Source organism: Oryza brachyantha, chromosome 6, assembly GCF_000231095.2.
Source record: "Oryza brachyantha chromosome 6, ObraRS2, whole genome shotgun sequence".
NCBI classification, from domain to species: domain Eukaryota; kingdom Viridiplantae; phylum Streptophyta; class Magnoliopsida; order Poales; family Poaceae; genus Oryza; species Oryza brachyantha.
Genome location: NC_023168.2, coordinates 2,014,300 through 2,037,635, shown reverse-complemented (window position 1 = coordinate 2,037,635; position 23,336 = coordinate 2,014,300). Strand labels below are relative to the sequence as shown.

The 23,336-nt window shown below is 40.6% G+C and overlaps 3 protein-coding genes across 3 annotated transcripts; 2 read left to right on the top strand and 1 right to left on the bottom strand.

Annotated features, from left to right (window-relative positions):
• The first annotated feature begins 1,894 nt into the window (after positions 1-1,894).
• On the top strand, positions 1,895-5,759 carry LOC102710703 (disease resistance protein Pik-2-like). Its single transcript, XM_006655751.2, has 2 exons — positions 1,895-2,811; positions 3,495-5,759. Exons 1-2 carry the CDS (start codon positions 1,922-1,924, stop codon positions 5,464-5,466), a joined length of 2,862 nt encoding a protein of 953 aa, XP_006655814.1. The 5' UTR covers positions 1,895-1,921; the 3' UTR covers positions 5,467-5,759.
• Positions 5,760-7,372: 1,613 nt separating this feature from the next.
• On the top strand, positions 7,373-13,258 carry LOC102710411 (disease resistance protein Pik-2-like). The gene is made up of 3 exons (XM_006655750.3): positions 7,373-7,720; positions 8,885-10,022; positions 11,208-13,258. The coding sequence occupies exons 2-3, from the start codon at positions 9,133-9,135 to the stop codon at positions 13,180-13,182; spliced, it is 2,865 nt and encodes a 954-aa protein (XP_006655813.1). The 5' UTR covers positions 7,373-7,720; positions 8,885-9,132; the 3' UTR covers positions 13,183-13,258.
• A 387-nt stretch (positions 13,259-13,645) lies between these two features.
• LOC102703043 (protein-tyrosine sulfotransferase) lies at positions 13,646-20,125 on the bottom strand. Its single transcript, XM_015837970.2, has 12 exons — positions 19,945-20,125; positions 19,626-19,803; positions 19,468-19,539; positions 18,708-18,996; positions 17,990-18,130; positions 17,061-17,165; positions 16,662-16,809; positions 15,798-15,850; positions 15,617-15,694; positions 15,407-15,526; positions 14,876-15,040; positions 13,646-14,109 (listed from the first exon to the last, which is right to left on the bottom strand). Exons 1-12 carry the CDS (start codon positions 19,997-19,999, stop codon positions 13,969-13,971), a joined length of 1,545 nt encoding a protein of 514 aa, XP_015693456.2. The 5' UTR covers positions 20,000-20,125; the 3' UTR covers positions 13,646-13,968.
• Positions 20,126-23,336: the final 3,211 nt, after the last annotated feature.

The window sequence follows — 23,336 nt, the reverse complement described above, 5'->3', positions numbered from 1 at the left end:
CGCAGCACGTAAGGACGGTGGAGGCGGAGGATGGCGCGCTGGTGTAGTGGGATGGACTGAGTTCTAATGGGGCTTCCCCGATGGTAGTGAGCGGGGGGAGCTTGCGAAGCCCGCGGGGATGATCGGTGAAGGGCGAAGCAATGGTGGTGGTTAATCTGCGGCGAGCGAAGGGGCGCGGGGGGATTTTGAGCTGAGGCGAATGGTCCGTGTCTTCGCTGGCGTCAACTGGACCAACCTCCCCTGCAGGCTGCAGTGGAGGTGTGAGGTTGAGGTGTTCGATGAAATGCCTCACCGAGCCCACGATATGGAGATGGGTTGCGAACTTGCGATGGAGGGATTCCTCGGTGGTGAGTTCATTGCGCTGACGACGCGTCGACGTAGGTGAGAGAGCGTAGCGATCCCTGCCAACTATTTGCAATTTGCAAATGTTTCAACTCTTGGAAGGGAAGCATCGAACTAATCACCCCATCGGTGCAAGGATGGAGATGCTTTCTCTTATTAGTTTAATCTTCAAGGAGAAGATCAAATAGTACACTGTTCTGATTTGTTCTGTTGCTTGTTCGATGCTGGTTTCAGGCTCATCCAAAATGCTGAGCGAGTTCATTTTTTTTCCTTTTCTCCCCTTGATCCATGTTCATATCCAAACTACAACTAGATACAGATAAAATAATCACACCATTTGCTATTAAATTTGGAGCCTGCTCAGTTTAGGCTAAGCAATAGTATGGAACCTCTTCAAGTAGCGTCACTCTTTTAGACTATATTTGCTTGAATTGACATTAGTCTTTGGCACTTAGGTATATCAAAGTATCAAAGTGGCTATCACTACGTCATTATATGGTTCAAATAATCCTTAAGCATATTATCAACCAAACCCCTTATCTTATGTAGCAGTTTAGGTGCTTTGTGGCTGCCACGTCTGACAGGAAGCAAATCATCTTTGTTTGATGGTGACTGGTGTTATTTTAAGTTGCTTAGCTGTAGGACTTCTTGACTGATGGCGATTTTTTTTGTTTGTTGTACGGTTGGCATGATCTGACCGTTTCCTCTTCTGTCCCAGTAATCTTAGAGGATGTTACCTGGGGTTCACTTTTTTAAGAGGGAGATTCGCTTAGTTAATATGGGCGGCATCACTAAACTGATTGGGATGGACATACTTGTGGAGCATTTCGCTCAGGCAGTTTGGTGTCTTTCTGAATTGTATGGAGTTCTTTTTTTGCCAACTTTAATTACCAGGTTATCCACGATAAAAGTGCGCTATCCTTTCTAGCGTTGACTTGTGATATTGCTGAATTTGCTAGGTATTGCACTCTTTGCTTTTGGAGATTCCTTACAAGGTGATCTATGATATTGTCTGTACATCTTTGGTCCGAGTCACCCTTCCATGTCATTGTGAATATTTAACACTTAAGGGTTATTGCGTTCTATGTTTTTCTAATGGGTAATTTCTCTGCACCTTGTTAGATTATGAACAATCCTTACCTTATCAGTAAGGTGGCTTGTATATAGTGATACTGGAAGTGTGAATTGGATCATCTGGACAGCGACACTTGTGTTGTTAAATTCCTCTGGAGTATCATATATTGTCAAGGAGAATACAAAAAACGAGCAGAATTCATGTTGCTATGTTAATAGGTTTCGCCATCCTGCTGGCCATCACCTTTTGAACTTGAAGTTTCCTTTTCATTGCCTTGTCATCAGCTAACACTGTGATTTCCCCTGTTGCAATTTATTACTCTAGCGTCCAAATGTAGCCTATTGAGAACTGGAAGTGACTAGGAACTATGGTTTCGAATGCTCTTATGCTGATATCACTTTGGTATTGAGTTACAGGATGCATTATATATATGTGTGCTTGTGTAGCCTAAGGAACATAACTGCACTAGCAGAAACATCTGCATTTCCATGCTCATAGTTGGACATGGAAGGTGCTATTTTTAGTGTGACTGAGGGCACAGTTAGGAGCCTCCTGTCCAAGCTTGGCTCCCTTCTCTCCCAGGAGAGTTGGTTCGTGCGTGGTGTCCATGGAGACATACAATACATCAAGGATGAGCTCGAGAGCATGAATGCATTCCTCCGCTACCTCACTGTGTTGGAGGACCATGACAACCAAGTGAGAATCTGGATGAAGCAGGTAAGGGAGATCGCCTATGATGCCGAGGACTGCATTGACCAGTTCACTCATCATCTTGGTGAGTCATCAGGAATTGGTTTCCTTTATCGGTTGATCTATATTCTTGGCAAACTATGCTGTCGCCGTCGCATCGCCATGCAGCTACAAGAACTAAAGGCCCGTGCGCGGGAGGTCAGTGAAAGGCGTTCACGTTATGGAGTTATGCTGCCAAAGACCACACTTAAGGGAGCAGGCCCACGGCTTAGCAAGAATGCATCTCGTCATCTTGATCCACAGTTGCATGCTCTCTTCACGGACGAGGCACAGCTGGTGGGCCTTGATGAGCCAAGGGATAAGCTTGTGCGTTGGGTGATGGATAAGGATCCTTGCCGGCGTGTGCTTGCTATTGTTGGTTTTGGTGGCCTTGGGAAGACCACACTGGCAAGGATGGTGTGTGAGAGCCCAATGGTGAAGGGCGCTGATTTTCAGTGCTGTCCATTGTTCATTGTGTCACAAACATTCAACATCAGGACTCTGTTTCAGTACATGATAAGGGAACTGATCCAGCGTCCGAACAAGGCAATGGCTGTAGCAGGAGGCAAGCACGGTTATACCATGGATGGCAACTTGGATGGAATGGAAAGATGGGAAGTTCCAGCGCTGGCTGATAAACTCAGGCAGTATTTGCTAGAGAAAAGGTAACTAAGTGTTTTTTTTTTTTTGTTTTACTTTCCTGGTAGTTGAATATATCCAGGTGATTGATACATGCTTGTTGAAAGTACAACCAAAGGCAATTATGCACCTTTTTTACTTCAATTCAGCAATTACCTAGGAGGATTTAGTCCTACACTTTAAAATCAGATCTTGAGTTCTTGACCATTGATTTCCAATTATCTCTTGCTCACTTAGAAAGGTTGTCTAATTGAGAAATAGAGGGTGCACAACATTTGCTGTCCTTCTGCACATAGGATATGGAAAAGTACATGCCATGCTGTTCCCTACTGTTGCCCGTATTACCATGTTTTATGCTGTGTACAAGGATTACGGCTGATAGCACTTCCAGTGGCTGTAAATAACTGTCATTGGATGTGATACAGAACTGGTATGGAACCAGAAAGTGTTTTGTTAGCCAAGAGATAAGGCCTCTAAGTATTTTGTATTTTTTCAAATAAAGGTGTTTAAGCTTCATATATATTTCCCTTAAAATCAGGATCATCCCTAAAGCCCTAATTTCCTAATCATGGGTTCATGTATTCACTCCTCTAAATCAAATAGAGCTAGTTAATTCTATATGTAAGAAATTCTCTCTTTATTCATCATGCCAAATGGTCTACAAGATCTATGAGATATTTATTAATGATAAGTTTTTTTTTTCTTGTAGGTATATTGTTATCTTTGACGACATATGGACCATATCAGCTTGGGAGAGTATCAAATGTGCATTGCCTGACAATAAGAAGGGTAGCAGAGTAATAATAACCACACGGCATGAAGATGTGGCCAACACGTGTTGTTCACATCCCGATGATCGGATTTACAAAATGCAGCGTCTATCAGATGCTGCATCACGAGAACTGTTCTTCAAGAGGATATTTGGCTCTGCAGATATATCACCAAATGATGAATTGGAGGAAGTCTCAAATTCCATTTTGAAGAAATGTGGAGGCTTGCCTTTAGCAATAGTGAGTATCGGCAGCCTTGTTGCGAGCAAGACAAATAGGACCAAGGAAGAGTGGCAGAAGATCTGTGACAACCTGGGCTCTGAACTCGAAACCAATCCTACCCTGGAAGTTGCAAAGCAAGTCTTAACCCTGAGCTATAATGATCTACCTTACCATCTGAAGGCCTGCTTCCTGTATCTAAGTATTTTCCCTGAAAATTATGTGATCAGGAGGGGGCCTTTGGTGAGGAGGTGGATAGCCGAAGGTTTTGTCAACCAAAGGCATGGATTAAGCATGGAAGAGATTGCAGAAAGTTACTTTGATGAATTTGTGGCCAGGAGTATTGTGCAACCTGTGAGAATTGATTGGAGTGGCAAGGTGAAGACTTGCAGAGTTCATGACATGATGCTAGAAGTCATTATCTCCAAGTCTCTTGAGGATAACTTTGCGTCCTTGTTGGGTGATAATGGACACATGTTGGTTTCACATGACAAAATCCGTCGACTCTCCATCCACAACAGCCACAATTCGTTGCAAAGAACAAGTGTTAGCGTATCTCATGTTCGCTCCTTCACAATGTCAGCTTCCGTTGAGCAAGTTCCAATGTTCTTTCCACAGATGCGGCTGCTAAGAGTACTAGACTTGCAAGGTTCCAGCTGCTTGAACAACAAAACTCTGAACTATATTTGTAAATTTTCCCAGCTTAAGTATCTGACCCTCAGAAAGACCAATGTGTGCAAATTACCACGACTACTTGGCAATCTGAAATACCTGGAGACGTTGGACATTAGGGCTACTCTTGTCAAGAACTTACCAGCCAGTGCTAGCAACCTCAGTTGTCTCAAGCATTTGTTAGTCGGGCACAAGGTACAACTTACAAGGACAACCAGTGTCAAGTGCTTCAGACCGGACTCAGGCTTAGAGATGACGACTGGGGTGGTTAAGAACATGACGGCTCTGCAATCACTTGCCCATATAGTGGTCAAGGATCGGTCATCAGTTCTGAGGGAGATTGGGAAGCTGCAAAATTTACGGAAACTTAATGTCCTGTTTCGCGGTGTGGAAGAGAACTGGAATGCATTTGGCCAGTCTCTGGGAAAGTTGGCTGGATCTCTTCGCTCGCTCTCCATTCACATTCTGGATGAGAAGGATCATAGCTCATCACTGGAATATCTAGCTAGAGTCGAGTCACCTCCTCTATTCATCAGAAATTTTAGCCTGAAAGGCAAGTTGCAGAGGCTTCCTCCTTGGATATCGTCACTTCGAAATGTCTCCAGGATTACTCTTCGTGACACTGGACTCCACGCTGAGGACATAGGAGTTCTTGGAGGCCTGCCAAATCTGCTCTGCCTCAAGCTTTACCAAAGGTCCTACGCTGATGACCACATAGTTTTTGCTCATGGTAAATTCTTGAAGCTCAGAATGTTGGTTATTGATAATATGGACAACATTCGCCATGTGCACTTTGAAAAGGGTTCAGTCCCTAATCTTGAGTGGCTGACAATAGCATTCCTGCGAGAACCCAAGGATGGGATTACAGGTCTCAAGAATCTGCTGAAGCTGAAGGAGATAGAGTTCTTTGGCGACATCATATTATCTCTGGTAACTAAGGTGGCATCCTGCATGAAGGCGCATCCAAACCGCCCAAGAGTGATAGGTGACAAATGGAACATTGTAACGGAGTACGCTTAAAGAGCAAACCTGAACAACAATGCTTAGAAGCCTGTTTGGTTTTGGTTGGGTAATGCTTGTATCTGTGTCACTGTGTGTTGTAACTAGTCTGCATTTCTTATTTTAAGCAATACAGCAAGTGTAGCATACCCAGATGGACATTGGGTATTGATAGTTTTGAGTGTGTGTTTCTTAGAAGGCAAGCTGAGTTGGCTTGTCAAGACATCAGTACTAGTTGAAAACTTGAAAGTGATTAATTTAATAATGGGCCAATTACTGCACGTATGCACTTGTTTGCTTCCCAGGAACTATGCAGAAACTTCCTTGTGTTATCATGTAAATGCAGACCTTCTTACGTCACCAAATTGGGTGACAAAAAAAAACATCACCAAATTGAAAAGAGGTGAGGATCTCTGCATGCTGTCTCTGTCCTGAATTTGCAGTACGGTGTTTCAAATTAAGCAGAAGTGAAACGATTTATTAACGATTAAAAATAATTTATAGGTAAACTTTTTACATGTGTTCTTAGTGATCCAAAAGTAAAGATTATCCCATAATCAATTCTAAATTTAAGTTTTAAAATTTAAATATTGGCATGTAAGCATAAGCATATATTATATTATCTGCGTGGCTTGCTTAATTTCCCTTAATAGGATATTGAAGATCAGATTTTTTTTTTACTTCTAAAAAATCAAGAAAAAGTTTTGGGATTAGCTATGTCACTGAGATAGGAAGAGAACACTATGGTAGTAGTAATAATGAAGAATTGGGTGTATTAGTACAAGTATGCCTAAAATTAGCTGAATTCCTTCTATATTACATGCACCTTTTGGTCTAGAGTGTCTATTCTATATAGCATTGCCGATGCACTAAGGCTTTCCTAAGCTTCAATGCTTGGAATGTAAATGAGGTAAATACCTTTAAGATTATTGCCATTGTAGAGCTAATATAATGTCTCCATTAATTCCAGGTCCTCTATATTAGTTCTCTAATAGTACGATGAACTGATCATTGTTTATATTTGTCTATGTTTTGCAGGAGTTCGTTGGTAGTTCGAATTAACAGCAAGGCCTTTTCAGATTATAGATTCTATCCTCTGCTTTCAAAAGCACTTATGATCACGACAAATGAGAAATTAACTTCCTCCAGTAGATCTTTGTTTTGTGCTAATTTTTGTTCATGTTTCGTCAAAAAGTATGAACATATGTAAAAATGCTAATAGGTTTCTCCACATATTTTGAATTGGTATGTCATAAGTGAAAGTTATGGTGGTTTAGATATCTATAATTTTTTTGAATGTCATTTATTGATATGCCATTTTGCACAAACCATCATTTTACAGGTATCCGTTAAAATTTCTGGCTCTGAATATCACTAATGAATAGTACCGTTTGCAAATTTTATTAAACATATCTCATTTGCAAATTTGTCTACATATATCATGCTCCGAATGTTATTAAGCAAAATATCATTTGCATAATTTGGTTTAGAGATATATTATATGTCGGCATCATTTAGGACAACACCAATGAACGAATAGAGCGGCCGTGGCCATAGTTGCCATATCCGTTGATGTATATGCAAAAGAGAGAAAAAACAAAGGACCAACAAAAAATATTCTATATAATTTAAATATGTTTTAAAATGTTTTTTTAAATGTCACTTATTTTTTCTATATTGTAAGTATGTCACTCGAATAATAGTTCAAACCGATGATAAATTTACAGCTGTCACTCAAAAAATTATATCTGCGCATCCCCGCGTCAAAGGAATAATAATAAAAAAAAGGCGCATCCTGGAAGACGTCTCCTGACGATTCCATTATCATGCGGAGACTACGAAGACGCCTGCCATGGTATGATGACGGCTTTTGGTAGTACGCGTCCTTACACGTAACGTACTTTCAGAAGAGGGCGTGGTACGCGCAGCCGCAGCCGCCTCGCCGGCGCCCGGCGATGGCGGCGCCGGAGTACGTGCCGGTAGAGATTCCGGCCGGATGCCCGCACAGACTCAATGGGATCCGCGGACGGTTCGGGGGAGCTGGGTGAAGCCCCCGGGAAGGTGTTGGCAAATCGGTCTGTGCGCGCCCGCGGGGTGGGCGTATATGCGCTCCATGTGTTCGATGAAATGCGTCCTCTGGGCAGTGTCCGCGAGCGGCTGCACCGAATGCTCCACGAGGGGGAGGAGATCGTGCTGGTTCGTCGATCCTTGCACAACCACCAAGCTCTCCTGTGTCCCGGTCGAGTCAGCTCGCTGGAGTGCTTCCCAATCCAAGGTGCTTGATTGCCTTCTTTCATGCTAACTTTCTTTGCAATCTCAGATGAAATCATGGAGCTCGTGGTGTCTCTTTCACAGGACTGGGTATCTTTGGCTTGGTTTCATCTCATATGCAAAACTTAAGAAAGAAGACTCAAACACTAGAGTCAAGATGATACGTGTCTGTTTTTCAAATGGTTGCTTGTTTCCCTTTCTGCGTTTATGTCAGCATCACATTTCTTTCATGTTTACTGTAGGTTATACAAAATTACAAAGGGAACACTCATGCTTTAACCATTTGATATTTTATTTGTACAATTATGACTGGTGCATATTAAGCTGTAAAGTATATGAACCACATCAGTAGCTTGCTTCCTGCCTGCCACTATTTTCTTGTGTTAACTTCCCTTAACCTTTTTCTCCCAGGGAAACTTACCTCCACTTGCATATATGGCCGTAGCGGCTCATGGTATCAAACTAGCTAATAGTTTCAATTATTGCTACGTTACATGGTTCAATAGTTTGACTTGTATTTCATCTTTATTAAATAATTCTCGCTTTACTGTCGCCACATCCTTTCGGTGATTATGTTAGTGTGCATTCTGCTTATTTCTACCATAGTTTTCTCCTTCTGCTTTATATATGCTGTTATACGAGATTCACATTGTTAAAACAAGTAGCACCGCTAATCTCATAGATCAGATGTAACAAGGTGGTCGAAATATTTTACCAATCGTACTGAGCTATTCATCAAAAAGAAATATGATTGTTGACCTGTAAATGTGAGTTCTAGTGTGAGTTGTAGTGTCGTCAGAATGTCGAGTTACCTAGCTGTTGTTTGTCCTCTTTTTAGTGCTTCTTATCCTAAGATATCTCTTTTCGATCACCCTTTCATCTAATTATGAATGTAATAAACCCTAGGTATCACTTGTTTATACTATTTTCCACTGTTTTTATACCATCTCTAAGTATTGCTGGATCTTACCATTTTTTAAGCTGTCTTATCCTCTTACCTATACATACAGCAATGAGTCACTCTTACTGATTGACTGCTTTTGTGAGTTATAGCTTTTTTATGATATAGTTAAGCACCACACTACCACAGGAATATCATATTTTGCTTATCAAACTGGCAAACTAAGTTGATCAGAAATTCAGAAGTTGCCATGTCAACATGTTTCAGGGTTCTGTTGGCCATCAGCGGTGGACCACAGGTCTCCTTGTCATTGCGTGTCACCAGCTAACACTGCAATCTAAATTATTTCCCTTCATGCAATATGCAATGACGTCTTCTAGAAATGAAACCATGGTCTGAATTTTGGAATGATCTTATTCTGCCACCATTAGCTAACCAAATGCCTTACATATTTAACCTAAGCAACCTAGCTCCAACAGCAGCAGCATTTCCATTTGCATGCTCCATAGTAAGATATGGAGGGTGCTGTCTTTAGTTTGACTGAGGGTGCAGTGAGGATCCTGCTGTGCAAGCTTGGTTGCCTTCTATCTGAGGAGACTTGGCTGGTGCGGGGTGTCCATGGCGAGATACAATACATCAAGGATGAGCTCGAGTGCATGAATGCCTTCCTACGCACTCTCACCATATCAGAGATCTATGACGACCAAGTTAGGATCTGGATGAAGCAGGTGAGGGAGATTGCCTATGACTCTGAGGATTGTATTGACGAATTCATCCATAACCTAGGAGAGTCATCAGAAATGGGCTTTTTTCGTCAGCTCATATTTATGCTTCGCAAGCTAGCTTGTCATCACCGCATTGCTGTCCAACTACAAGAACTGAAGGCCCGTGCTCAGGATGTTGGTGAGCGGCATTCACGGTATGGGGTGGAGCTAGCAAAGGCCACACATCAAGAAGTGCATCCAAGACTCACCAGGCACGCCTCAGTTCATCTGGATCCACAGTTGCATGCTCTCTTCGCGGAGGAGGCTCAGCTGGTTGGCATCGATGAGCCTAGGGATGAGCTTGTTAGCTGGCTGATGAAAGATGACATTCGGCTTCGCGTGCTTGCTATCGTTGGGTTTAGTGGCCTTGGAAAGACTACTCTGGCAAGGATGGTGTGTGGGAGCCCTGTGGTGAAAAGTGCTGATTTTGAGTGCTGTCCATTGTTCATTGTTTCACAGACGTTCAACATCAGGGCACTTTTTCAGCACATGTTAAGGGAGCTGATCCAGGAGCCACACAAGGCGATGGCAATAGCAGGAGGCAAGAATGGCCTTATTTCAGAGGACTACCTGGAGGGAATGGAAAGGTGGGAGATTGCCGTACTGACTAAGAATCTCAGGAGGTATTTCCAAGACAAAAGGTATGTCTGAGATTTTGTTATTTCTCCCTGGTAGTGAGTTTTTGTGCTTTAATAAAAATACAGATTTTCTTTTGAGAGATACCTAGTTATGGTGTGGAACATCATCACATGGCAGTCTTCGGGGCCTATTTTAAGTCAAATTGAGCATCTATTTGCATCGTTCGAGGAATATATTATCTGAACTTAAATTGGAGCATATGCATCCTTCTCTGTATATAGGGATACATTTATTTTTTTTTTTTGAAACAGAGCCAGCCTTGGGCTGGTGTTATATTGATAGAAAGGAGTCAGCAATATTTACAAAGGCTAAGAGCCTTGGACAGATCCTGAAAAAAAAGGGGGAGGGGGGAGGGTAGAGGTAGTTTATTGGGACGTTGTTTCCTACATCACAGATTCTTTTGGGTAGCAGTTGGTATTCAGTTTGAGGTAGTTGCTGGATGTATTTAACTGTCAGACAATGTAATGTGAAATTGTGTATTTATTGCCAAAACATAACTGTGTTCAACTTAAATGTAGGACCTTCTCCATTTTATAAGGAGATCCCTCTTATTTCCATTAAATAAATCATGGTACAGAGTTCAAAAGGGAGTAGAATACATAACCAACAGGCTGCAGACAAAGCCAGTTATTCATGTAGGACTAATCAAATACAGGCATTTGGCTCAAGCCTCCATTGGCAAAATGCAAGGCCATCCTGCAAACCGAGTCTTGATTTCCTAGAATTGCTTTAATGGTTTGGATTCACATGTGAACCATTCAAAGTCAGAAAATTAGTTTTACGAGATGTGATGGAGAAATCATCCATAATGTTTATTTATGGAACTATGCCTGATTTTTTTTGCACCCTTGTTATATTTATTTATGGCATGTACCTTTGTAGTATTCTATGCCTGAAGTTCCACTATCGATGGCATGTACCTGAAAAGTATAACAAAGATCCACATAAGTTACATTATCCAGTGGAGAAAAGTATATATGCTACAATGAAGGGCTGTTCACCTATTTGTTTTGCAATTCGTTTTATGTTTTCCCTTTTGGACCGATGCAAATGAAAAGGAGGCGTTTTAGTGCTGGGTATTTTTTTACCCTGTGACACCAAAGCAGTTAAGACAACGAAAAAATAAAACTACCTTTTGGTTTCTAGCTAATCTTCTCTTATCAAGCTTACTGAATTGTTTCTTCTAGGTACATTGTGATCCTTGATGACATATGGACTGTATCGGCATGGGAGAGCATAAGATGTGCATTGCCTGACAACTTAAAGGGTAGCAGGATAATAGTAACCACCCGCAATGTAGATGTTGCCAACACATGCTGTTCTCGTCCCCAAGATCGGATTTACAATATCCAGCGACTATCAGAAACGACATCACGAGAACTGTTCTTCAAGAAGATATTTGGTTTTGCAGATAACAGACCACCAAGTGATGAGTTAGAGGAAGTGTCAAATTCCATTTTGAAGAAATGCGGAGGTTTGCCATTAGCAATAGTGAACATCGGCAGCCTTCTTGCAAGCAAGACAAATAGGACCAAGGAGGAGTGGCAGAAAGTTTGTAATAACTTAGGATCTGAACTTGAAAACAATCCCACCCTGGAAGGAGTGAAACAAGTCTTATCCTTGAGCTACAATGATCTACCCTATCATCTGAAAGCCTGCTTCTTGTATCTAAGTATTTTCCCTGAAAATTATGTGATCAAGAGGGGGCCCTTGGTGAGAAGGTGGATAGCTGAAGGTTTCGTCAGCCAAAGGCACGGACAAAGCATGGAACAGCTTGCAGAAAGTTACTTTGATGAGTTTGTGGCTAGAAGCATTGTGCAGCCAGTGAGAACTGATTGGACTGGTAAGGTGAGGAGCTGCAGAGTTCATGATTTGATGTTAGATGTCATTGTGTCCAGGTCAATTGAGGAGAACTTTGCATCATTCATATGTGACAATGGAAGTACATTGGCCTCCCACGACAAAATCCGTCGCCTCTCCATTCACAGTAATTACAATTCGTCTCAAAAAACAAGTGCCAATGTATCTCATGTTCGCTCCTTCACAATGTCTGCTTCCGTTGAGGAAGTCCCATTGTTCTTTCGGCAACTACGGTTATTAAGAGTACTTGACTTGCAAGGCTGCAACTGCTTGAGTAACGAAACTTTGCATTGTATGTGCAGGTTTTTCCAGCTGAAGTACCTAAGCCTCAGAAATACCAATGTGTGCAAATTACCACGGCTAGTAGGAAATCTGAAACACCTGGAGACACTAGACATTAGGGCAACACTTATCAAGAAACTACCAGCTAGTGCAGGAAACCTGATTTATCTCAAGCATTTGTTAGTGGGGCACAAGGTACAGCTTACAAGGACAGCCAGTGTGAAGTTCTTGAGACAATCTTCAGGTTTGGAGGTGGCGACTGGGGTGGTCAAGAACATGACGGCTTTGCAATCACTTGTCCATATACTGGTGAAGGATAAATCGCCAGTGCTGCGGGAGATTGGCCTGCTGCAAAATCTGACAAAGCTCAATGTTCTCTTGCGTGGCGTGGAAGAGAACTGGGATGCATTCCTTGACTCTCTGAGCAAGTTGCCTAGCCCTCTTCGTTCTCTATCCATTCACATTTTGGATGAGAAGGAGCACAGCTTATCACTGGACAACCTGGCTTTTGTCAAGTCACCTCCTTTATTCATAACTAATTTTAGCCTGGGTGGTAAGTTGGACAAGCTACCTCCATGGATATCATCGCTCCGAAACGTATCCAGGTTTGCTCTTCGTCACACTGAGCTCCATGCCGAGGCCATAGGAGTTCTTGGAGACCTGCCAAACCTGCTCTGCCTGAAACTCTATTACAAATCATATGCTGATGAGAGCATAGTTTTTCGTCCTGGTAAATTTGCGAAGCTCAAGCTGTTGATCATTGATAACCTGGAGAGGATTGAGAAGGTGCTCTTTGAGGGGGGTTCAGTGCCTAATCTGGAGAGGCTGACATTGTCATTTCTGCAAGAACCCAGGTATGGGATTTTAGGTCTGGAGAATCTGGCAAAGCTGAAGGAGATAGAGTTCTTTGGCGAGATCATATTATCTGTGGTGACTAAGGTGGCATCCTACGTGAAGGCGCATCCAAACCACCCACGAGTCATAGGTGACAAATGGAATATTGTAACGGAGTACGCGTAAGGAGCATCCTCTGAAGTCTGAACAACACTGACTTAGAAAAAAAAGATCCTACATAAAACTTTATAGCATTGTCTATATTTATATGCATACTAATATATACACACACACACACACACAATATAGATTGATTAGCATATAAATCTAGGAATAACCAAAAAGTTTTACAATATAAAATGGAGATTGTATTTTTCTTGCTCCTTCTGATTTGCTAGAAGCAGCTGATTTTCTTTTCATTCTGAATTGAGGTAGAAGCAGCTGAGCATCCCTGTATCTACATTTTGGTAACACTCTGCATCGTTCATTTCAATAATTTTATTTAGCAGCTAATACTATATAATACATTAAATGTTTCCTCCCCAATTACTCGTTATGCTTGACGTTTGCACATCCAGTGCAAATGATTGATGCCTTTGCTATACAGAAAATATTTCACAATCTCATCATCTCCTGCAGATGTTCAAAGTTGTATATCTTCTCTCTTTTTCTCAACCAAAACGACCACATGTTTCATTGCTCATTTGTGGCAATTGTCAACTACTAACACCTTGAGAGGACTCAACCTAGGTCAGAAGGCAAATATACATACGAACAGAAAATGGCCTAAAATTTGTGGATTGACTGATCACATTGGGTAAAAGCCACCCTAGCAATGAGATATGTTTAACATGGTTGCAAGTATATGTGATGGTTTTGCGCATGCAACATATTTGCCCCAAGGAAAAGGTTAATCTTTGGGCAACATCTCAGGCTGTACATCAAAATCGGGAGGCCGCTTCCTGATCATCATCAAACCTTAAGTTTAAACGTTCTTCTCCTCGTTGTTAAAGCAAATGTGATAAGAACAATGGCTATGGTGACCCCAAGACCAAAGAGTACGACCTTCCAAGGAGAGCAACTCCAGTAGCTGCAGACCGTTGCTACCCAGCCCTGAAAGAGGGGAAATAATATTAGATAACCCTGGCATTATTACATTACTGGAAATAATATACCAGAAGAAAGCTAGAATATGCGAATAAATGCTTACTATGAACAAATGGACACAAATAACTACATATTTTTGTTTTGGCATTTATGAAGCAAACAGACATGTACAATTAGGTGCCATTTTTTTATTTGGTTGAAGATTCAAAATATTTAAAATAAACCCTCCTGCAACTAATTTTCCATGAAACATTCCTTGGGGTGTTTTGCATCCACCAAAAGTGGGACTACAAGAGGTGGCATGACAACATATGCACACCAAACCACCCAGCAAAGATGCGGCTAAAAGTGCCATATTGTGTACAAAAGAGGTGGGGTTACTTTTAATATTATTTCATAAATAATTAAATAAAAATCTACGTTGTTTCCAATGAAAAGAAATAAATATCATCAAAGCAAGGACGCAGAAGGCTCAAACCTTGTTAGTACCAGGTAAAATAACAGCATGCACCATTGCACCCATCTATTTGTATTTTTTATCATTTCTCTCACTTGCAATGCTCATTCATAAAATACTAGAAATATAGACAGCTATACTAAGTAGAATCAATTAGAGGGCATAACACAATGAAATGATTTGGTAACGATGGTAAGATGGTTTATGTGAATCACATGGAGCTTTCATAATGCTTTTAGCAAACATGTTCTGAGGTTCTGAATTCTGGTAGGACAGGTTAGTTCTCACACTAAAATAGATAACTGAAGAACAAACCTTCTTAGCTGGTAATTGCTTGTGTTGTGCAACCATGGAATGCTGAGCTTTTAGCATAAGATGTTCTTGTGTAAATATCTTCTTAGCATGCTCATACAGTTCCATGTCAAGGCTGTTTAGTGACATGATTTGCTCCAAAAGTGCCCCTGGTACCTGTTGTCGTGCCTGAAAACAGAACATGCAATCTTCACTAAACCACAGCATTTGCAATGTCAACATTGAAAATATTCAATTAGGTAGCACACTCTACATATCAGCTAGAAACAACGTTCAAACAATCCCAAGTTGAAGTGGCATTTGGTTATATAACAGAACTATATATACCATAACAGATATTATCTTTCAATAATTGTGTGGCTTTGGGCACAGTAGCCTAGGACATGCAATAAACAGAATAAGAAAAGTTATGAAAAAAAAGTTTCACATTAATGGAATTCAACTGAGACAACAAATTAATTTGGAAATCATTTAAGGAAATAAATCAAGAACAATCTACCAACTACAGGAAGTTAATTCCCCTCTGGTACTCACCTCCTTCGAAAAGTTTGCTTCTTCCACCTTTTTCAGAGAGATTTTACGACGGTTAGATTGAGATTTTCGCAGTTTTGAAATGCATCCCTCGTAAGCTTCCATCAATTTACCAACAGTCATCTGGAATTGGCAATAGCACCACACTGAGATCACAAACATATAATAACAAACTATATGTAAGTAATAGAACAGTTTGAGTGATTGTATTACGTTTCCTTTTCCATGATCATCCTTCCCAGTGTCTGCGGTTTTCAGAGCTCTGTTATTTTGCAAGCCATGGGTCCTATTCTATCAAAACAAAAATATGAGCAGAGATTTAAAGGTTAAAACCACTTTATCGTGCAAAACCAATTAACACAAAGTGAAGCTTAAAGTTTAATCAACCAATTACCAGATGTTCATTTGTCTCTTCCTCCTCTGGGTCCAGTGTGGATGAGCGAGAGTCTGTGGGAGCAAATAAGATAGAGATTAGAACCTAAGTATTTCTTTTTGCACAATGATATCAGACAAATGCACCAAGAACAGACATAACACCACAAGTGCTGTTGTTTTCTTTATATTCTATTGAGTTGCTGCTTTGGTAAAAAAAACATCTCTTGGCATATTTAATAGCTACTCCAGACACGATGTAGCATGCATATGCTGTTTATGCGCTGAGTAGTTAACAAGTAACTTCTTTCTATTTGCTGAGCTTTGTTGAGTTCTATGTTGTTTTGTTATGTACCAGCATTTAACTTCCTGGAATCATAGTCCACTGGTTTTTTCTTTCAGCATAGGCTGTAACCCACAAAATCGAGCTATGCATTTCTAATTCATACAGGGATGTCTGGTCCTTTAGTTTTACTCTCATGTTATTCTGATTCGATAAATAAAACTAGCTGGTTTTCCCCTTCACTCTAAAAAACATAGATAAATACTGCATAATTATGTTTTCCAAAAGTATCTATACTACTTTAAAAGAAAGGAAAGGTGGTGGTGAGTCTGCCACTCACACCAACTCCCATGAACTGAACATGGGGCCTGCTTGAAGCCATTTTTGCATTCAAATATCTTATGCATCTAACCTCTGGTTTTAATGGTCCAAAAGCAATGGTTGAAAAAAAAGATAAAAAGATAATTGATTTTTAAAATAAGTTCTAAATAGTTTTCTTATTTGCAATTGGTCAATGGGATTTTTTTAATCCCATAACAGTGTGCGGGCATTTTGCTAGTGTTATATAAAGGAGTAAGGCTACAAGATAATGGGGTCTCTTACCATTTTCACTGGGTTGGTCTTCTTTTATATCTAAATTCAGTGCTCCAGATTGTGAAAGCACCTGAGCTCCTACCATATGAGCAAACAATCTCGCAGATTCTTCATGATCCTCTGTAAGTCCTACGTATAGCATACGGTCCAGCCTGCTCTGTGTTTGAAACAATGGCATTGATTTTGGTAGGAAGTATGAAACCTAACTTGGATTAGGAAATAGATATGACATGGTTAATACAATAATGCACCGATCTAGTATCATGGTCTGTTTCCAGGAAATATCACAATTAGCCATTATGCAGTAACGGTTTGCATGTCCAATAGTTCAATAGTGGTTCATGAGCTTTGACTAATGAAATGCACATGTCTGCAGTTTTTCTCAACATCTATCTGTTCGATATATACCTTAGCGACTTGAAGCACAAAATGACCAAGATCAGGGTGCTTTCTGACACAGTGCCGAACCTCATGTGCTCCACTGAAGTAAGAATTGTTTGTTAGCCCAGTAATCTTGCAAAGAAACATGAGAAACAGAAACAAATTAGCAACCAGATTGTTGAAGTTGGAAATCATCTGGACACAGCACTCTATATGAACAAAATTGTAGCATATAAATTGATTGGGCACATAACATGGTGGTTCTATTGACTACTGAGTACATATTTGCAACTGAATTACTAAGCACACAGGTTTGACTCTTGCTACAAAGATGGATAATGGCATATGGGGGGGGCATGTACATTGAAATGGAAAAAAGTGCACAACTTCTGGTTATTCTAACCAAACAGACCATTATCCTAAGGACACCTGCCAAATAGTTGAAGTATATTATTCACAATTTATGACCATTTGTTCTAACTTTTACTTGCAAGTTCCAAATAGTAAAAAGTCGTATATGGTTACACAGTTGCACCATGCTATGGTTACACAAGAAAATCTTTGCATTTAATTAAAATTTTCTAAGTTCCTCACATTTTGCTACTGCTTTCTCATCTATAACTTAATTTTGCAACTTGTAAAGGCATGAAAACATTCGTCAGACATAACAGGAAGATATGCACTTAATGATCGGCTTATACATGACAATATTTCACCTTCAGAAAAAAACATATAGAAACTTGACAAATAGTAGCGAACTACCAATGCACCACCACAGCTAGTGTTACTGCACGATTTCTTAGCAGGCAGACCAATATCTCAGGTTCAGAGATTTCACATAGAAAGTTTCCAATAGATTGAGAAATACAGATGCATCAGAGATAGTGACCAACTAATGGCATAGGCAATGATGGTACACAAAAATAATGAGATAGCAATAAAACAGGTCATCATACCTGAAAGGTAGCTCCATTATGAATGATTTCATGCGCAACAGGATCATTAATGTACTGGTGTAATGGCATAACCATATCCTCCACATCATATGCATTAACCCTATGGGCACTTCTCACATTATCAATCCCCCTAGCATCTCTCTGCAAATGAACAATATGCTTTATCTTATTGCAAAAACAGGTTAGTACTTGGTACATACGTCAGGCAATGGAAACATCATAGTAATGGTAGCTATGTGTTTCTTGATTCCAAATATGCTTAAACCCTACATTCCTGATCATTCACATCAATTGAGGTGCAAACTAACAGCAGAACTAAAACACTAAAACCCATGTCCAGGTGTTACAGAGTTTAAGAAATCCCACTTGGAAGTCAAAACCCTACTGGTGACGAAGTTAGGGGTTTATCTTAAGTGAACATTTTCAAAATACTGCAGCAATAGCTTAGACACTTGAAGTTAAATAAAATTGACTAGGGAAACTTCACTATCCTGGATGGCTTTCAATGTTCAAGTATAAAGTTCACTCAGTGCTGCAGCAGTTCAATTAACTGTTAGAATGGAACAACTGCTTTATCTATATTGCAAAATGCGTTTGTTTGATTTGTCCGGGTGAATAGTAGATTTTGGACCTCCTATATCTAGAAAGGCAGGCCTGATATTTTCTCCTGGCTGTTTTCCTACTGTTACAAAAAAATGACTGAAATAAATAAACATACCCGGGCAAACAGATCTTCTCTCATCCATGGGACCAAGTATTTCCAAGGCCATATGTCCAATGTACTTACAGCACGAGATTTTGATAACACACGGGTAGTCATTAACTTTGCAGATGTTAAGTTCGGATGCACAAGAAATCTGGCTGCGACTTCAACTGAGAACTCGTATGTGCTGAATACTCGATCAACTGGGTTCCTTAGTATTGTCACTACAGAAGTCCTCTCACTTGGCAGCTTGGACATGAAGCTATAGTCATCATGACTAACAACCAGCTTACAATCAGGATGGCTGACATGAAGATATATAAATATCATTACTAACAGTAACTCTGCAGAATCATCTAATGTAAACAGAAATATGAAGCAACTCAACTTGTACAGCAAATACTAATGAGTAATTACATATCCGACCTCACCTTGAGTTGTTGTTAATTACATTACTCAAGGTGACAATGTATTGGATGCATTAATCAGTGTAAAGGACTAAAGGTAGACTATCTGAAACCACAGGCATCAAGATGTACTGCTTTCAGCTAGGTAAGCACTAAGAATGTTAATACTCTAAATCAGTATTAAGCCACAGAAAATGCGTATGATATTTACAATTTCGCAATGTCATCTGAATAGGAGAGTACGCACAGTCTAAAACAAGAAATTTAGTAACTAACTACACAAAAGACAATCTAGTTTTTATTCTTATCTCGCTAGCCAACATTTGGCTTATGTACAATTGGACAGAGGAGAGAACAAGCATTCCTACCTCGGGTCGAACCGCAGCTTATCATAGGATCGCGGGCATTCCTCAGCATTGGTATATAGCTTTTTCAGGAAGCTGCCGAAACAGCAAACATCAGAGAAATGCATCCTAGATGACGATGAACCAAACAGCTGCAACTGTAGAAGCCCCAGACTGCGTACCAGTGGAAGTAGGTGCGGCCACCGGTTCTGGGAATGTGAAGGAAGAAGAGCAGATCCTTGAGGCTCAACTTGTCCCCATCCTTGTCCTCGCTCTCCGCGACCGAGCCCGCCCAGCCCCTGACAACCCCCTCGCAGCGCGCGTAGCCAGCGTCGGCGCTGACGGCCGGGAGCAAGGCCGCTGCAACAACGCCAAATCAGCCGCAAACCCATGGCTCCCCCACCATCGCCGAGACAACTCCGCGGGACGGGACGGGACGATCGTACGACGCGCGGCACCAAAAAAGCAGACACGATTTGCCAGGCCGAGGTGCGGTTTTACCTGACACGAAGAGGAGCGCGAGCGCGAGCGCGCCCAACCGGAGCCGCCGCGCCATCGCTCCCGGGCGGATCCAGGCGCAGGCGCAGGGCGGGGGCCGCCCCCGATTCGAAGAGGAGGAAGACGGCGGCGGAGGCGAGGAAATCCAATCCAAGAACAAAACCAAAAAGAAAAAAAGGAGGGGAGGGGAGAAGGCGAGGAGAGGAGAGGAGAGGGGGTGGGGAATTGTGCGCGGCGGCGGGGGCGGCGCGCGGCCCCTCGCCTCGGCGGCGGTGCGCGTGCGAGCGTGGGCGGCGTAGTTTATTTGCTTGGGCTTCTCCTTTCTCGCGCCGCCTGTCTGGTCTGCTGCGCTGAGGTACTAGTGGCCGTCTCTCTCCTCCTCGGCCTCCGACGACGTAAATACTACTCCACCACTACTAGTCGTCGCCGTCGCCGTCGTCGTCTACCGGTGGGTGCGTGTGTGCGCGCGGTGGTAACGGTGGTGCGCCGCCGTGTCTCTCGCTTTCGCCCGCAGTCCCTGTCCCCGCCCCCGCACGGTGTCCAACGCATCCAATTTCACTGTCCTCACTTCGTTCTAAAATAATACATCTCTCTCCGTTCCAAAAATATGAAAAACAAGGACCAAAAAATATCTAATTATATATTTATTTAGCATAAACTAATCCATACATGCTATCTATATTTGCTTTAGTTTATTATTTTATCAATACATGTAGCAATATAATTAATATGTGTCTTATATTTTAGAATATTTTAGAACTAGAAAGTAAACTGGTCGCCTTATATTTTACAACGGAAGAAGTGTCTTCTATGTCTTTCGTATATTCATTTATCTACGTATGTATGTCTTGTATATATATGTCTAAATTAATTGTCATATAAATAAATCTATATAAGATCAGAAAAATTTTATAATGTAAAACGGAGAAATATATTTTACTGGATTACACGTAATTGAATACTACTCAAATAGGAATAATATACCACCATGGATGTGGATAAATTTGGCTTAGTAGATTAGATCATACATTTGTCCAGATGGTACTGCATTATATCCAATCCGACACTAAGATTGTGTTTTTCTCCTAGATAAAGATGCTTACTGTTTTGTGGAGAGTAGATGACAACTTTCGGCCGGCTATATTTCTTGGCTTGGATAGGCCACAAACCAAACAATACAGTGAGCAACTTAAATTACGTGAGAGTTTGGAAATGTTTCTGTGAAATTAGAAAAGTGCTTTGTACTGGATCTAAAATTATCAGATATCTAGTGGGCATTTTCACTGGTTGAGTAGAACAACTCTGAAAGTTTTGCTTAGAATAATTGTGCTGCCTGTAACTAACTAACTGAAGGATGTCACAGCAAGGGAGCAACTTTTTCCTTTTTAAAACGAGACAGCTTGCGCTGCTTTTGTATTACTCTCTTCATCTCATAGCTTTAAGATGTTTGAGTTTTTTACCTATAACGTTTGACTATTCGTCTTATTAAAAAATTATAGAAATATCATTTATTTTGCTTGTGGCTTACTTTACTATAAAAAAACTTTAAGCGCGACTTGTTATTTTTTATATTTGTACTAATTTTTTTAATAAGACGAATTATCAAACATCGAAAAAAAAGTTAAACATCTTATATTATAAAATAAAACGGAGAGGAAGTACATAAGAAAGAGCACTAGGCCTCAAAGTAAATTACATGTGCGATGCTGTTGCCATGAGCTTTTGGTACGGCTTTGTCCAGGCCATGAATCCGGCCACCAGTTTTACTCTCATCCTTTTTTTTATGTATCTCGAGATATCAGTACCTCATGGTACCAAATTGTTTCTGATCATTGAATCTAACAGTGCATCTTCTACTTAGCTATATCCAATGATGAGGTATCGGTACCTCGAGGTAGAAAAAGAAGGATAAAAGTAAAAGTTTTATATTAAACACCTATTGGTTGGTTAATTATCTCCTTACCTTGGAATAGCCGGTTGCTTCTCTCGTTCGAAATCTCCCAAAGTAACAGCAGAAAGATGAAGCACAATCCTGCCATTTAGGCCTTCCACAGTGCGTGCTTGGGGTAACGCCCTCCAAAACAGGAGAGAATGAATATGCATGAATGCCACGCTGTCTGGAGTGATCATGCAACTTCTATAATTCAATACGATGCTAAAAAATATAGAAGTTGGGCTATTTACCGTAATGTATAGATGTAGTGCTATTTTTTTCTCGCACGAAAGAAACAGATGAAAGAAGGGCAATGATATTTTATTCAGGTATAGGTATAGATCCCATATCTATAGATAGCTTTAGTGCTAATTTTTTTCGCATAGCAGACAAGGGATCGGTGTGTGATTTTTGCCGTTGGGCCCACAAATTTCTTGGCTACACTAGCACATTGTGAAGGGCCTTATAACCTAGGTGCATAACCAAATTAATGAATAATTATAAGAACAATATATAAACTTTTAAATACGATTACGTTTTAGCTATGTGTACCTTAGAAATTATCTGTAGGTCGAAAATGTTCCAAGTGCTTTTGTTGATGTAATTGATTGAGCTTAATAAAACTTCTATTATCTTAAATAATTTAGGATAGATATGCAACTTGTGGTGAGCATTAAGTACTGAATATCAATCTTTTTGTGGAAGCAGGATGCCGAATTCAGGCTCATCTTGTCCACTAGCTTAGTACTCAAACGTAGTGCCGTTTGGTAGAGGGAAGATGATTGTCCACTAATTGATCTGGTTATCAGGTACCTGCTTCTGCCAAACCTTTTCTTGATCCACTGTGTGTTGTTCACACTCTCTCTGTTTCATAATATAAGATATTTTAGTTATGATTAAATTTATCTGTTAATTAATATTATATATATATGTCTAAATTTATTGGTATCCATACGAATATAGATAAGAGCATGTATTGGAGGTACGGATACGATGTTGCATGCATCAACAACTGGAAAGTACTGAGGACCTGTTTTGATTGAGTATTTCACTTTAGCAAAGTTTGTTTTAATTTTTTTAGCTAATTTAATTAAGTTGTGGCTAACAAAAATTAAAGGCACTCTTTAGCTAGCATGAAACACTCTTGCCACATTTTTCTTAATCTCAACAGCATGCAGGACATATATAATGGACAAAGAATCTTACCACAAGTATGGCTATAAACCAAACAATCATCTAATTTAGTCAATTTTAGACAAGTTGTGGGAGTCGTCCAAACAGGCCCCAGAATAATTCTACTATGCACTGATGGCAGTTTTGAACTGTCAGAGACTCAAGGGGTGTTTAGATTGAAATTTTTTTTAAGAGAAGTTTCACGTCAAATATTTGACCGGATGTCGAAAGAGGTTTTCGGACACGAATGAAAAAACGAATTTCACGGCTAACCTGAAAACCACGAGAC